A 14,038-nucleotide genomic window follows, 5' to 3' on the forward strand; every position below is an offset into this window, starting at 1 on the left:
AGAATGGTCTCTACAAATCCAACTTCCAGCCTCCCCGGTATCAACCTCCAACTGAGCCTTGCCGAGACGGGAGTGAAACACAGAGCTGCTCCTCCAAACGTTCCAAGCTAAGGAACAAGCACAAGTTCTCACCTCCGTCTCCCCAAGACGTCCATAATTCACTTCATACAGCACAATAAGACCATTTGGTTCCTTTGGCTCCTGCCACTTCAAATGCACAGTATTTTTTTCAACCAGTTCATGGGTAACTGGACCAGTGATGTCATCGGCCTTAGCTAGAACAAAGGTCACAATTAATAATAGTGTTTATTTCAGGTCTTTCACAAAAATCAAAACTGCCAGTACGTAATACATCATCCTTTTGTATCAGGAAATAACGAAAGCACCAGCTTTACACAGTGTTTTTCTACTACAGCTGTCTCCCACGGGAAAGCCAGCCAACCTTCTGACTATGGTCACCTCCATCAACCCAAAGAAAAGCTTGGGAAGATAATTACCTTCTGGCATGGTCCTGGCACTGACATAAGCTGCAACACTGCATCGAGATTCCTGAGCATCGTGGTTACATGCATGGAGCTCAATGCGATACCCTGTAAAATGCCGCAGGCCTGAGATAACCAAGGACTCCTTAGACTTAACTTTTTCAAAAGGTTTCTGTTCATCTGCATTCTCAGATGCTGCTGCAGAAGCATTTGGAGAGGAGGGGATGGTGGGTATCACCACAGTGGCGTTTGCCATGGAGCCAAGGTCTCTTCGTTTTCTTGATGGCCTGTCAAAAATTACATGTTGAAATGTTATTTATCATCTTCAATGCATGCAAAGTTATCTGAAAAGAAAGAGTTAAATTGGAGAGTTCAGAGTACAACTGGAAACTCAAATTTAAGCCTCATATTTACAAGGCAACAAGCACCAAGAAATTCAAGACCTTTTATTTTAAACAACAAATCTGTCTCGACCCTGCAACGAGCATGGCTTTAAGTTCCTGTGTCCTTGCGACACCTTCCTTGCACAAGCATATACATAAGGAAGATATGACAGCATAAGACCAGTTTCACAGCTCACTGGAATGCACCCACCATGCAGATTCAGATTTAGGATTCCATCTATTTAGATATTTTTAACCTTTTCATGAGAGACTATTTTTTTTAAGTCCTTTTCAGCCGACATTTAAAACAGATTCACGTTATATACATTCATTGTGCTGTTTGTTAATAAAAGATTGCCTCTCAAATTATTGCACGTTAGTCTGGAAATCAGTTTCTGCAGTCATGAAAATAAAATTGCTATTGTGATCTTGTCAACTTCCCTGTCTGCAAGGGAACACTACAAGCCAACTTTAATGTCAGATACATTAAATAAACAAACAAAAAATCTATCCAGCAGAACTAAGAACCATTCAAAAACTCAGTTGATTTGAAGAAAAAAAGCCCAACAACTACTAAACCAAAATTTCTTGTTCTAATATCAAGACAGTGACGCTTTACTTCCTGCAACACACTCACAAGCAGGCATTCCAGGTTGGGAACTAAGCAACTTGGAGAATCGGTAATAGTATCCAGTTACACAAAAGGAATTAATGCCATTGGAAAAGTGGATCATGTATTTTAAGAGGATGATGATCTTTTCCTGTGTGTGCATATGTGTGCAGCTATTAAAGGGTACAAAGAGTGACCTGAACTGAACCCACACTTGAGGCATCTCCAGTCTCTAAAAATGTAACAAGCTGTTGAAGCAAATCTTTGCTGCTGAACTGAACTTTCCACTGCCACCCTCTGACTACCAAGCAAATGACCGGCCACCTAGAGCTACAGCAGGTGCCTGCATCGATCAGGTCTTTGTCTGCAATCCCCAGGTCCATTTTCTGATGTTTTTTTTCACTCAAACTACAAATGCAGCCAACTGGAAAGCAGATTTTAAGATTTCCTCAAACTAAACATCACCTTGCATACAAGAATGTAAGTACATTTGTCCACCTAAAGAAAAAAATGTGATGCCAAAAAGCAGGTTCAACAGAGCACATTCCAGGTTTTAGTTTTCTCTTCCTGCAATTACTAATTAACTCCAGAGACATCATTTTTTAAGTTGCCGTTATCTTGACTTGTGCATTGTTCTGCAGAGAGTCCCCCAACGATGGGGCAGAGTTCAAAGATCCAGGTCTGGATCATGCCACCTCCCTCCTTCAGAAGGGATCTTTACGGTCAACCAGAATCTTGTTTACACTTAAAAGCAGAGCTATACCCACTGTTTACAAAGTGTGGATTCAGCTATTCCTCATGTTTAAGAGTTGTTTTTCACAAGTAAAACAGTAACCAGGCCACCGATGCAATACAACAAGAATAACTTTTTCTTTCTGAGTAACAGAAAGCATGAAAAACTTTTGAAGCTGTAAATCCAGATCTTCATGTATCTGTTATCCTAGATTTGTAGCAATTTTCTTGCCAAACCCTCTGTATTCCCAATCATCTTGCACTGAAACAACAGTGGGAAGAACAACTTTATGACTCAAGGCCATTTCAGTAGCTCTAGTGAGCTGTCACGTGAAATACTCAGGTCTGGATTCTTTTTCCTCCTACCAGAGACTATCAGCATGTGTGAGGGCTCTCTGAATAGCAGCCATTTAGTTCCTTTCTGCCTCTCAGGACCTGTATTACTTCTGAACACTTTCCATACTTTTCACAGAATCACAGAGTTGCTGAGGTTGGAAGCAACCTCTGGAGACCAACTAATCCAACCCCTCTGCTCAAAGCAGGGTCAACCAGAGCAGGTTGCTCAGGGCTGGGTCCACTGGGTTTGGGTATCTCCAAGGATGGAGACTCCACAGCGCCTCTAGGCACCCGATCCAGTGTTTGATCACCCTTTTGTTCCAATCTGTGAAAAATTCTTTCCAAGATAAAATGAATAACACAGTAAAGAAGAAACAAAGCATCAGCTTCTGATGGCCACTTTGTTAGCTACAAAGGGATGTTACAGAGCACGTAGCGTAGACACCCACTAGCTCTGACTGGGAAGGTGGGTACGGCAAGAAGCATTTAGAAACTTCTTGTTTGCCTTGCCAATGCCAAATCAAATTAATCCACAAGACTTGAAACTCTCAAAGTATCTGATTAACACTGCACAAGGTGAAGAATGGCTCCGGGATTTCCACAGGGGTTCTGAGAAAGTAAGCTAAGATCAGACCTAGACTGAGGCTGAGCATGACAGATCTGAGGTTGAGCCTAGGGCCAAAAGGATACTGCACAGGGATTAGATAGCTGGAAACGGGACAGGAGGAGAAAAATGGTACACAGAAAATAAGGAGACAAGACATACGTGGCTGACTTCTCAGCTGCTCTACTGTCTTCTCCAGCCCTGCCATTTCCCACACTTTGCTAGTCTCATCTCTAAGATTCCTGCTAGGGACTGCCAGGGGGCTTTTATTTATTTATTATTTTCTATTTTTCCCCTCCAGGAGGAGGCCACAGCAGTGTCTTGAGAGAGGCTGACAAACTACCAGAAGCAATATAAAAAAGAACCTGAAGTCAAACACGCTTCATGTTCAGTTGCCAGGCTCTAAATAGGGTGTCCTATGAGCTGGCAAAAGGCATAGTAATCTAATTACTTTGCCACAGCCTGAAACCTGTCAGAAAAGACAAGCAGGCTGCATGTCAGCAGGACAGTATCTCTGCTGCTCCCTTATCATAATAGAGTTGTATTAAAATGCTAAATCTGTCTAGGGGAAGTGGAGATTTATTCCTTTGCAGGCTGACAAGGTGGCACATCCTGGTGATTGGTTTCTTCCTAAAATACATACCCCAGAAACTGGCCTGAGAAGCATCCTGAGCTGGCTGCACAATAAGATTGAGACAGAAAGAGAGAGGGAGGAAAAAAAAAAAAAGACAAGAAAAAAAGAAATCACATTGTCAGAATTGTCTGCCTGCATCAAGAGGAACTTGGCTTCTGAATATGGCTTGCTTTTCCTCTGGTTTTGAATATGCTACATCCTGGGCATCATTCTGCACACTGAAACTTGTTCTGATAAACACTAACAGCAAGGAAATAGTACAGGAGCGACTCTGCATGAACTCCCATGTGACAGCAGCAGGCATCAACCAGGCTCACAGAGAAGAGATACTGTCTAGTAACACACTCTTCATAAATAAAAGTAGTTCATTGCAGTAACTTGGCTTTTGTCAAGCAGGTGCAAACAAATGCTTAGCTAAACGCAGTAAGCCAACAACAAATTTAGAGCACAAAATACATGACAGTGACAAGGGTAAATCATTACCGACTCTAAACTGATTCCCAGTGATTCCTCTAAGCCGCATATGAAGTGTGAAGATATTCAACACCACTTAACGTGACACTGCGTGCGCCATTCAAAACAGGACATTTACCACCCACAGCAGTTGCATTCCTCATGGTACTGGAGGTATTTCCCAGACCAAGTGCAAGGAAGACCGCAAATACCGCACTAAAGGACAAGGCTGTGGCATGGTAAACTTCCCTTTTTCTTTTCTTTTTAACTTGATAAAAAGCTAGACCACAAAATTCTAAGACAGAGGAGGAAGAAAAAAAAAAGGCTATTTCTGGTATCACATAAGTTTAAATGAGCTACAGTTTTTTTAGTCATTTGTTGAGGAGTCTCACTTTATTCTCAAGCTGAGAATTCAGAGACAGGAAACACAACAGGATCTTCCAAATCTGTAATAACATCACTTGTAGGTGCTCAGCTTTCCCAGGTCTCAGATGCACATAATCAGCTAGACTAGACAGCCTCATGGAAGCCCAGAGACTGGCAGTATGGCCCTGTCTAGCCCAGTACTTTTGTTTAATACTTAATTACCTTTCCCTACCCCACACCACTTAGACAATAATTTTGGCTATTTGTACCTGGGGACAAAAACCTCATTGTGAAGATAGTTCTCAAATGTCTTGCGGAAGGCAGACTCTTCCAGCTCCTTCTGTATTTGAGAGTCTGTTTTAGGACAGGAGCAGCATTCTCCACTGACATCCTCATTTTCACTTTGATTGTATTTCTGAGGGTCTTCGGATTCAAAAGGAGGAGACCACGTCCTTGAGGGCAGTTTTAATCCTATGGATAAAACCATTTAATATTATTCTGATGCTTGACAAGGCAGAAGCAGATGTTTCATGCTACCACGGGAAAACAGCTAATAGGTAAGATTCAAAACTGGTGTATGCTAGAGTCATAGCACTTCGGGGCATCCTGAACACTCACATCCAAGCTCGAGTGGTTTTACCCTTGTGACAGGCCTTTGATTCAAATCTATGCTAGTTTTTTATTTAATTTTATTTTATTTGGGGGGGGGGAGGGAGGGTGTTAGATGTTGCTGTAGCCAAACAGAATTCCAGCTAAGTTCATCTCATTGCAGAAAACAGAGCAGCAAGCGAGTCCTCAAAGAAACTCCTAATCCTGAAAGCTTTCCAAAAACAAAGGCACAGGATGATTTCAAAAGTTAACCTGGCCACTTCTCCAGAAGCACCATAACATTTTATCTTACTATCTTCATAGCTGTTTTTATACTTATTACTCATGTTTAACAGGAATAAGTGCAGATGGGAGATCCCCAAAGGATAAAATATCTGATTATTTCGTGTAAAAAAATGTTTTTTGGAGAGCTTTTGTACATGACCTGGCAGAAGCGACTAATGTACAATGTAACTGAACAGTGGGAAAACACAGCTACATCACAGCCTGTTTCTTTAACAATAGTCTTGAGAACAGCAGAATTAGGCATTTAAATTACCTCAAAGATGTTTGAAAGCTCGCTCCACGGACAATGCCAAGATAGTCTCACCACCCGGAAAGCTTGAAAGCCCAACGCAGAGAAGCACTCACTCACCCTTTAAGCAGTAATCCAGTTCATAAAGCTCACTATCTTCTGCCTGCTGCTGCCAGAACACCAGGTAGTGTGTGATGTTTCCATTCGGCTCAGAGGGGGGCTTCCATTTCAAAATGATTTGGGATGAAGAATTAGAAACGGATATCGGATCTAATGGGACTGAAGGAACTGCAGAGGGGGAAAACAAAAAAAAGAAAAAGAAAAAAGAGAGAGAGATATAGAGATCAGGTTCACTGCCCTGTGAGGCCTGGACAGAACATGAGACAGGCACAGAGAAGTTTTCTTTTCCTCAGGAATAAAGTATACTCCAGGGTAGGCACACTGACACTCAGTAAACCTGCTGGAGGTTACACCAGTGTGCATGCAAGCTCTCCTCTTAGATACGTGCAAACGCGATGAAAGACAGCTTATTAGTACCCTCCCCCCATTCAGGGAAGTACATTCTTCCATTTGCTTTGGAATATCCTCTTATGAAATTAAAGCAGCAATGTCAGTGGGAAGTGCCATGATTACCAGTCAAAAGATGACTTTGGTCTATTTTTCTATTTGCAAAGCAACAATAATTTAATGATACTGACCAGTAGCGTTGGTCTGCACATAGATAATTTCACTCTTTGCACCGTATGTTCTTCGTTCATCTGAGAAGGTGACCAGGGTTTTAACAAACACAGCGTACTGTGTCCATGGCTTCAAGCCCCTCAGAAGCCAGCCTGGTTGGGCCTGGGCTTTGGGCTCATTTGACCGCGGAGGAGGGTCAACATCCACAACTGTCCAGCTGTTTGACCCACAAGCATCTTGGCCATCAAACTCCGTCACATTTTGGTAGGGACTTAAAAGGAAAAAAAGTCTCAAATTAACAAAATCCTGATTTCAGGCTTTTAGGAACAACACATGGATTCTGGAAATGAGGCACAGTGAGTTTTGCAACCCAGTCTCCTAACACTACCACAAATCAGGAGCTGTTCCACAACCAATCCAGACAACCAAATCCAGGCTCATTATTTTCAGTTTGAAAAAAACTGAATTGATGAAAATCAGTTTGGTAACCTTGATTTTTTAAAGAATGGTTCCCATTTAAATGGGAATAAATATCTCATCATCCTGTGGAGATAATGGGAAGATGATAATCTATACCCCCATAGTCAGAGCATGTATGGATGTATAGAACAGTTGGAATAATTAATGTTGGACTGCTCTTAAATGAGGAATATTTACTGTATACAATTCAGTAAATTGGGAATCTTAATTAGCACTTATATAAACAGGTAACACTGGAAACTGAAGTGAAAGAGCCAGAAAAAGAAAATCAAAGAGACTAAATAGTTGTGTGCACAACAGGTTTAATATTTACTCTTTAATCCCAATTGTCATTTGTGGAAGCCCAGCATGGCTGCTATTTTGTACCCCAACTGCGGGTCACCAAAGGTATCCTCTCCTTAAGCTTCCACTTACGCTTCTTTGTAAAAAAGCATAAATCCCAGGAGATCACGGAAATCAGGAGGCCAGTATGGTTCCCACTTCAATAGGATCTTGTCATGAGATGTTCTAATAGAAGAAAATTTCAGCAATTCATTTTCACCTATGTAAAAAAAAAAAAAAGACAATGATTTTGTTGATGTTAAAAGTAATGTTTTCTATTTGTAATTAATTTAGAATTTTCTATTTTTCACAGATGAATATGGGGACTTTAGTATTGAGAAGAGCTGCTCATTCAAACCTTATCTTTGATGCTATCTGTGCTTTGAGGCAGGGTTTGGAATAGATGATCTCCACAGGTTACTGCTCTCTTAAATTATTCTATGATTTTATGAAAATGACCCTGTAGAAGATTTGAACTAAATTCTAGTTAGCTAGAAATCTAAAAGTAGTGTATTTTAAAATTCATGACAATCTGCATAACCAGTAAAATGGTTTACATTGCTTGTGTAGCCCCTGTCTTCAAAGGGGGTGAATTCCCAGCCTTGCCCAGGAACAGCATGGTCCCTTTGCAAACAGGAGGGAAAAGCGACAAATAGTTGCAGGAGGGTGGAGTTTCAAGACTCAGGGGAAGTGTTAGGGTACGGTTCGTCCAAGCAGCCCAAGAAGGACAAGCTGCATAGCTCTGATTGGATTTGCCATTCCTGCAGTAGCTGCACGAGGGAGGAAGAACATTTATTTCACTGGCACCACATCCAGAACAAACATTGGCTTTTTTTTTTTTTTTTTTTTTAATATAAACAGGATGCTGCCAGTGTGAAAACTAGACTTGAAACATAAAAACAAACAAAAAGCCAAACACACTGGCAACATGTGGTCTGGTGGGGAGAGGCGAGGAGAACAGCACAGCAGAGTAGACTTAAAGCTGGCAAAGAAAAATGGAGCCATCTCCTCCTGCTGCTTTTAAAGCAAAGCAACCAGACGGCCTGGGAGCTGCGCACACAACCATGTGATAGTGCAAGATTTGAACCCCAAATCCTGTATCACAGGTCAAGATGACTTTTTACAGAAAGTCGATCCCTTGTACCCCCTTCGCTCTGCCAGTTAGAGCTGTGATGTCCCTGAGGCTGTGGTTCTACCAGTGCTTTTCAGTGGTACAGCCAGTTTCAGGTAGGTGATTACACTCCCCTCTCCCCACTGTGCTGGCGTGGCTGCATGTGTCAAACTGGATCGGGAAACTGATCCAGCTGAAAGATCTTCACTTTTTAAGTCTGTTCACAAACAGCCGCACCAGCACAGCAGCAAGGGCAGAACAGGGGAAGGGGCTGTTTAAGCAGCACTGTCACCAATCAGGGAAAGAGGATCATGTGTTGCATGGAACAGGAAAAAGCAGCAGGGTTGGGGGTGCAGAAGGGATTTGCTTATGGTAGCATTGCTGCCTAAATAAATGTCTGCACAACTACGCTCTGAGTGGAAGGACATCAGCAAGAGAATGCTGGAAGCAACACTGCTTGTTTGCTCCTTAGCCATGCTGACACAGGCATCACCTTATTGCTGTAGTTGAAGGAAGCTGCCAGCTTAAAACCCCCTGAAAAGCATAACAAAAATTGTAGGAAAAATGTGTCCAACTGTTGTCATAGCAACTCCCTCAGATGGCTGCAGAGATGAGTGAAAATGCTGTTCCTCTATGTTTGTTCTGAATGCATACTGTCCCCTCATGACAGGCTAAAAGAAAATTATGATTATTAATCAGGTACTCAGCCGTAACACAAAGTCCCGATCTAGACTGAGGTTACATTGTGCTAAATTCTTCCAAGACACAACAATACACTCAGCCCTGAAAAACTCACAGCTGAGCACACAGAAAAACACTGAAGACCAAAGCTGTCGAGGCAAGTTCCTGGCCAGATGTAGTACTCGTAAGTACTTTCACTCATGGCATATTGACAATGTCGCTGCAGCATATGAGCAAGTAGCAAATCACATGACTGGTGTTTTACCAGAAGGACACAAGGACAGCCCTCGAAACAAATTCATAGGCGAGGCAGAGAGGAATAAGAGTATAAGGTTAGCAAAGACAGAGGGAAAGGAGAGTGATGCAAAGTCTTGCTGCATTCAGAAACTTTCTTACACGAGGCTTGGTCACCATTTGTCTTCAGGGCTATGTCATTCCTTTCCTGCCGCCCCTTAGTTCCAGAGATCTCCTCCATCTTGTGGATTTCTGATAAACAGAGTTTGGGATTATAATGGAAGAAGAGTTTGCCTCGTGCAATGGTAAGGTTGTGCTTACTCCAGTCCCAAAGCTGGCGAAGATTCTGGTTGTCCAAGGCATAAAAAGAGTAATTCCTGAAAGCAGAGAATGAAAACATGGATTCAGAAGAGATCCTCTGAGAACCTCCGAAAACTCCTCTCATACACTGATCCAGACACCATGGAAAAACGAATACAAACTATCTTCCCCAACAGGCTGCAAGCCACGGGCAGAAGAACATTTTAAAATAACTTGCAGATTGTTTACCAATACAAATCACCCAGATAGCACTAGCACTCCCTCAAGCTTCAAAGTACGAAATTAAAATATCTGTTGAAGAAACTCACCCAGCTTCTAATGTTTCTCCTTTAATTAGATGCAGTTTACGAAAAAAAGAAAGAGAAACCAAGGCATAGGACCGGCGAATTTTTAAGTAACCTGAGATTTCTTCAATCAAGCCAAGATTTGCTTCAAGCTCAGCTGCTATGTTATCTATAGAGAGGAAAACATCGGTTTTAGCTTTCTGATAACAGAAGGAAACACTGATATCAAAGCCCAAACAGATTAAATGAAATGGCTCTACATAAATCTAAATGACACTACAAAAATCAATTAGCAAAAAAAAAATTAAATAAAAAAAACCTAATGAACACCACAAGAGTCTTGGCTTTGCTGTCATTTTTTCTGAACCGCTTAAAGATTCAGAGTGATCAAAGCAAGATAGAAATCCCCCAGCTCATGGAGTGTGTCGTATTCACTGATCCAACACCCACTGCCCTCTACCCTCTTACTCATACAGAGCTTACTTCCTCCACGGATGTTTATAACTAAGCTTCCATTAACAACTGTGCAGCCGCGGAGCTCCTGGGCAGATGTCACTGAATCAATAGTCTTCTCTTTCCCATAGTCACAAACCTTTGGGCAGGGCCCTGCGCAGGGAGTACAGTGCAAGCTGAAAAACAAGAATGTAGAAGTGATGTTTTTGCAGAATATAATACGAGGCATCTCCAGCAATTCTCAAAGGCAGAGTAATCAGCTCAAAGAGATGCTGTTCTGACAAGGAGCCAAGGGATTCACTTGCAGTGCACAGCACACGGCTCTTAGGAACCTCGAGGAATTGCTAATTGTTCTTATTGTTTGGACATTCCAAATTCCAATCTGAACTATGGGTCATTACGAGATGAAACAATTTCTCCTTGCCATTCTGTCCATTCCTATGTAAGAGAAACCAGAACAAAGCAATTTTGACGACTATCAGTAGCTGATCCACCACGCTGCTGTTCAGCGCTATAAGTATCAGTGGTTTCAAGATTAAGAACCCAGGTCCAGTCTCCAGTCTAAGAGGACTACATGTGTAGCTGATGAGCAGAGGGCAGGGCATTCATCTGGGAATGCCCTCTGACGAAGCACTGCACATCAAGTTGCTTAAAAAACACAAGCAAGCACGTGCTTTGTGCTCTGGGGAAATACTTCTTAAATGGCAGCAAGATGATTGCTTGCCCTGGTCATAACACCACAGAACGTGCTTCCAACTAGTTCAGAGAGGAAAAAGAAAGAAAAAAAAATGCTCCATCTGCTCTAGGAAAAGCACAGAGTAGTGTTGTGGGGTCCTACCAACAGCAAACTGGAGCAAATTTAAGAGAGGAGATGGCTGTTATTACTCAAGCAACATACCTACTTTGGGGGCTGCTGGTTCATCCTTTTGAAATGCAAAACAGGAAACAGAATATAAAGTCCTGCTAGAGCAAATTCCCTGAAATTGTTCTATCAGGAGCGAATACATGTGAGCACAAAAGCTACCAATATTCATAGGAAATCTGACTCATCACAATATATAATGTTATTGTGGAACAAACAGCAAAGTTTTCAGCGATAAACAGCTCAGCAGCAAAAAGTATTTAATTCATTTGCTGAAAAACCCTGGGAATAGTCAGAATGGCTGTTCCCCGCCTTGAGTTATGCTGTAGTTGTTTGTTATATTGTCTGTTTATGTCTGGCACAGCTTGAACCTGCTCAATGAAAATAATTGGAGGGACGAGGGACAGATATTCTGAGAATGATTCACTCAATATATGCTACGCATATTCTGCATTCTACATCTCTTCATTAGGCTCAACTTTTTCCTGTTCTGCTAAATATGAAGGCCTTTTAGTCTGAGGTCTGCTTTGGAAGGGAAGCAAGGCTACTAACGGCCTCCCCATTCCCCATCTCCCTCATCCCCCTCAAGTACAGGAAGAGGAGTGTCAACAAGTCAGAAGGCTCTTTCTTGCCCTCTCTCGACCTCCCTTTCCAAACCTGAGAGGGAAGGAGGGAAGCCAAGCGAAGCAGAGGAAGAATAAACTACTGAGACAGGGTAGATAAATGTATCTGCTTTAATAGTTTGCACTAACAAGGTATTAGTTTGTCAGTCAAATTAAATTAGACTGGACAATTGTCACAGCCACTCCAGCACTGCAACTCCCTCAGATACAGAATACAACGTCTCTACCCACGCGGGAGATGCACAAAGCTCCTGAGCAATATCCAAGCTACAGCACGGTTTGTTTAGTTGCAGACACTTGCACTTACTTGCTGGAATTCATGATGTACCCTGACGGGCATTCATGAACACATTCATTATTGTGGATAACGTGACACCCTGACTCCCTGGCATTTTTGCATTTGTTGTGTAGCTCCTGGCAGAAGCTGAAAGTCACACAGCGCCACCCCTCAAAATGATAGTAATTGGGTGGGCAGCTATCCACGCATTTGCCATCGAGGTAAAAGTTGCGGCAAGCCACGCATTTCTCAGGGTTGTTTGGCTCCGTGCAGTCGCCGAGACATTCGCTATGACAGCACTGACCGTCAGAGGTGCAGCCTTGTGACTTGCAGGCAGGTGGGCAAACTGCAAAGAGAAAAGAAAGAGAAACTAAGTATCACAGCCTGAGGATGCAACACCAGGAGGGCCTTCTAGCAACCATTTTGTCCAACTCCGCTTCGCATCCTTCTTTTCACAGAGACATCCATGAAGCGCAGAACTCAGCCTCATCTCCACTTTTCAACTCCAAGTTCCAAATTTTGATCACACTATCGCAGTGCAGAGCACCCTGCCATTCAAGTTCACAATTCGCCGATTCACTTCAAGTTTCAATTAAGTAGATTATTTGGAGTATTTGTCTCCAAAAAGAGAACCGACGTGCCCAGCACTGGTAGGCTCCCAGGAGCGCTCTGCGACTCGCACACCACGCCTGCAGCCCCGAACGAGTGAGGAGACTCGCGCAGTGACAGCTTTCAAGCCTGGGACAGCCAGCTTCAGCCAGAAGATTCTGGTTTCCTACTTTAAGAAACTAAGTTTCCCACATCAATGCTGCTAATAGTGCTTGTCCAACCCTACTGTTACATACCCTTCTGCTTTATCAGAGCCTCCTTCCTGCCTGTACATCAACCTGTCACCGGTTTCCCGGGGGGAAGCCTGCTGCCCTGGCACCCAGTACAAATACTCGAGTGCTTCTCCTGAGGAAGCCCAAGACGAAGAGCACCCACAAGTGTTATTGCTTGAGGTTTTTATGGTTTACTTTTTAATTATCCATTACTTAGTGCCTCACAATACTTTTAATGAATGGTTTGGGCTTTGAAATAGAAACCAAGCTGCAGCATAGCTCAGAGCAAACACCATGACTAACACGGAGTGAGGAGCTGCAGCAGACTCCGAGCAAACCAAAGAAAGCTCGGAAGGGAACCACATTCCTGACGCTTTACTTACCCTTTGCTCAGCACCTTCACACTCAGGCTTACTGTTCAAATGAGCCTGAACAAATTAAACCCAACTGCTTCATCCAGGACATGCCACAGAAATTTCAGTTCAGGAAGGATACAATAAAGCTGAAGACACCACTAGAAGAGTTTAAGCCAAAAAAGCCAAGTACATCTTTAATGCAGCAGTTCACTTAAACAGATGAATGTGAGGATGAGGAAGGTGGCATGGGACTACATTTAACTGTATGGTAGCATTCAACCTCTGGACTACTGTTATGAATCACTAAGAAGCAAATTCCAACATCACCTTCTTCTCACCAAAAAAAAGAGAATTTTGTCAGCAGGAGGAGCATCTGGCCCCGGTCTGAGCTCCATCTGGTGTCCTGCCTAAGCGCGCTCCACAAAGCGGCAGCCAGGTAAGCTCTCCTGTCATCTGCGCTGGCCGGACCAAGCAACTCTGCACCAAATTAAAAGCAGTTGTCTCAAAATTTCACAGGCTTTCTGTCTGTGGTGGATGCATGGGCTAGAAAGAAATTACCTTGGACAGGACAGAGGTCTAATCAAGTTCTTTTGCCCATCTCTCCTTTCTCCTGACAGAGGCTTTGCCATCCTGGAGTCTTCTCACAAGACAGTAGTTTAAAAGCAGGTGGACACAGACCTCCTGGGTCAGAAAAGTAAGTGCAAACGTATTCCCCTTCCTATCTCTGTTAAATCTACTCCAGACCGCAGGGCTCTCATGGCAATTCTTGCAAGTGCTCAGTACCAGAAAAGACTAAAGAGGCAGCAATATAAG

At 42.8% G+C, this 14,038-nt stretch overlaps 1 protein-coding gene across 1 annotated transcript in view; it reads right to left on the bottom strand.

The window, feature by feature from the left end:
• Positions 1-14,038, bottom strand: part of INSR (insulin receptor) — a 58,127-nt gene that overhangs the window by 12,158 nt on the left and 31,931 nt on the right. Inside the window, exons 3-12 of the mRNA XM_062596543.1 lie at positions 12,079-12,394; positions 10,317-10,462; positions 9,858-10,002; positions 9,391-9,605; positions 7,296-7,422; positions 6,422-6,672; positions 5,844-6,011; positions 4,870-5,071; positions 498-769; positions 133-275 (exon numbers count right to left, since the gene is read on the bottom strand). Of these exons, the coding sequence (XP_062452527.1) occupies positions 133-275; positions 498-769; positions 4,870-5,071; positions 5,844-6,011; positions 6,422-6,672; positions 7,296-7,422; positions 9,391-9,605; positions 9,858-10,002; positions 10,317-10,462; positions 12,079-12,394 (1,985 nt within the window). The remainder of the gene's footprint in view (positions 1-132; positions 276-497; positions 770-4,869; positions 5,072-5,843; positions 6,012-6,421; positions 6,673-7,295; positions 7,423-9,390; positions 9,606-9,857; positions 10,003-10,316; positions 10,463-12,078; positions 12,395-14,038) is intronic.

Source organism: Rhea pennata, chromosome 27 (assembly GCF_028389875.1).
Source record: "Rhea pennata isolate bPtePen1 chromosome 27, bPtePen1.pri, whole genome shotgun sequence".
Classification (NCBI taxonomy): Eukaryota; Metazoa; Chordata; class Aves; order Rheiformes; family Rheidae; genus Rhea; species Rhea pennata.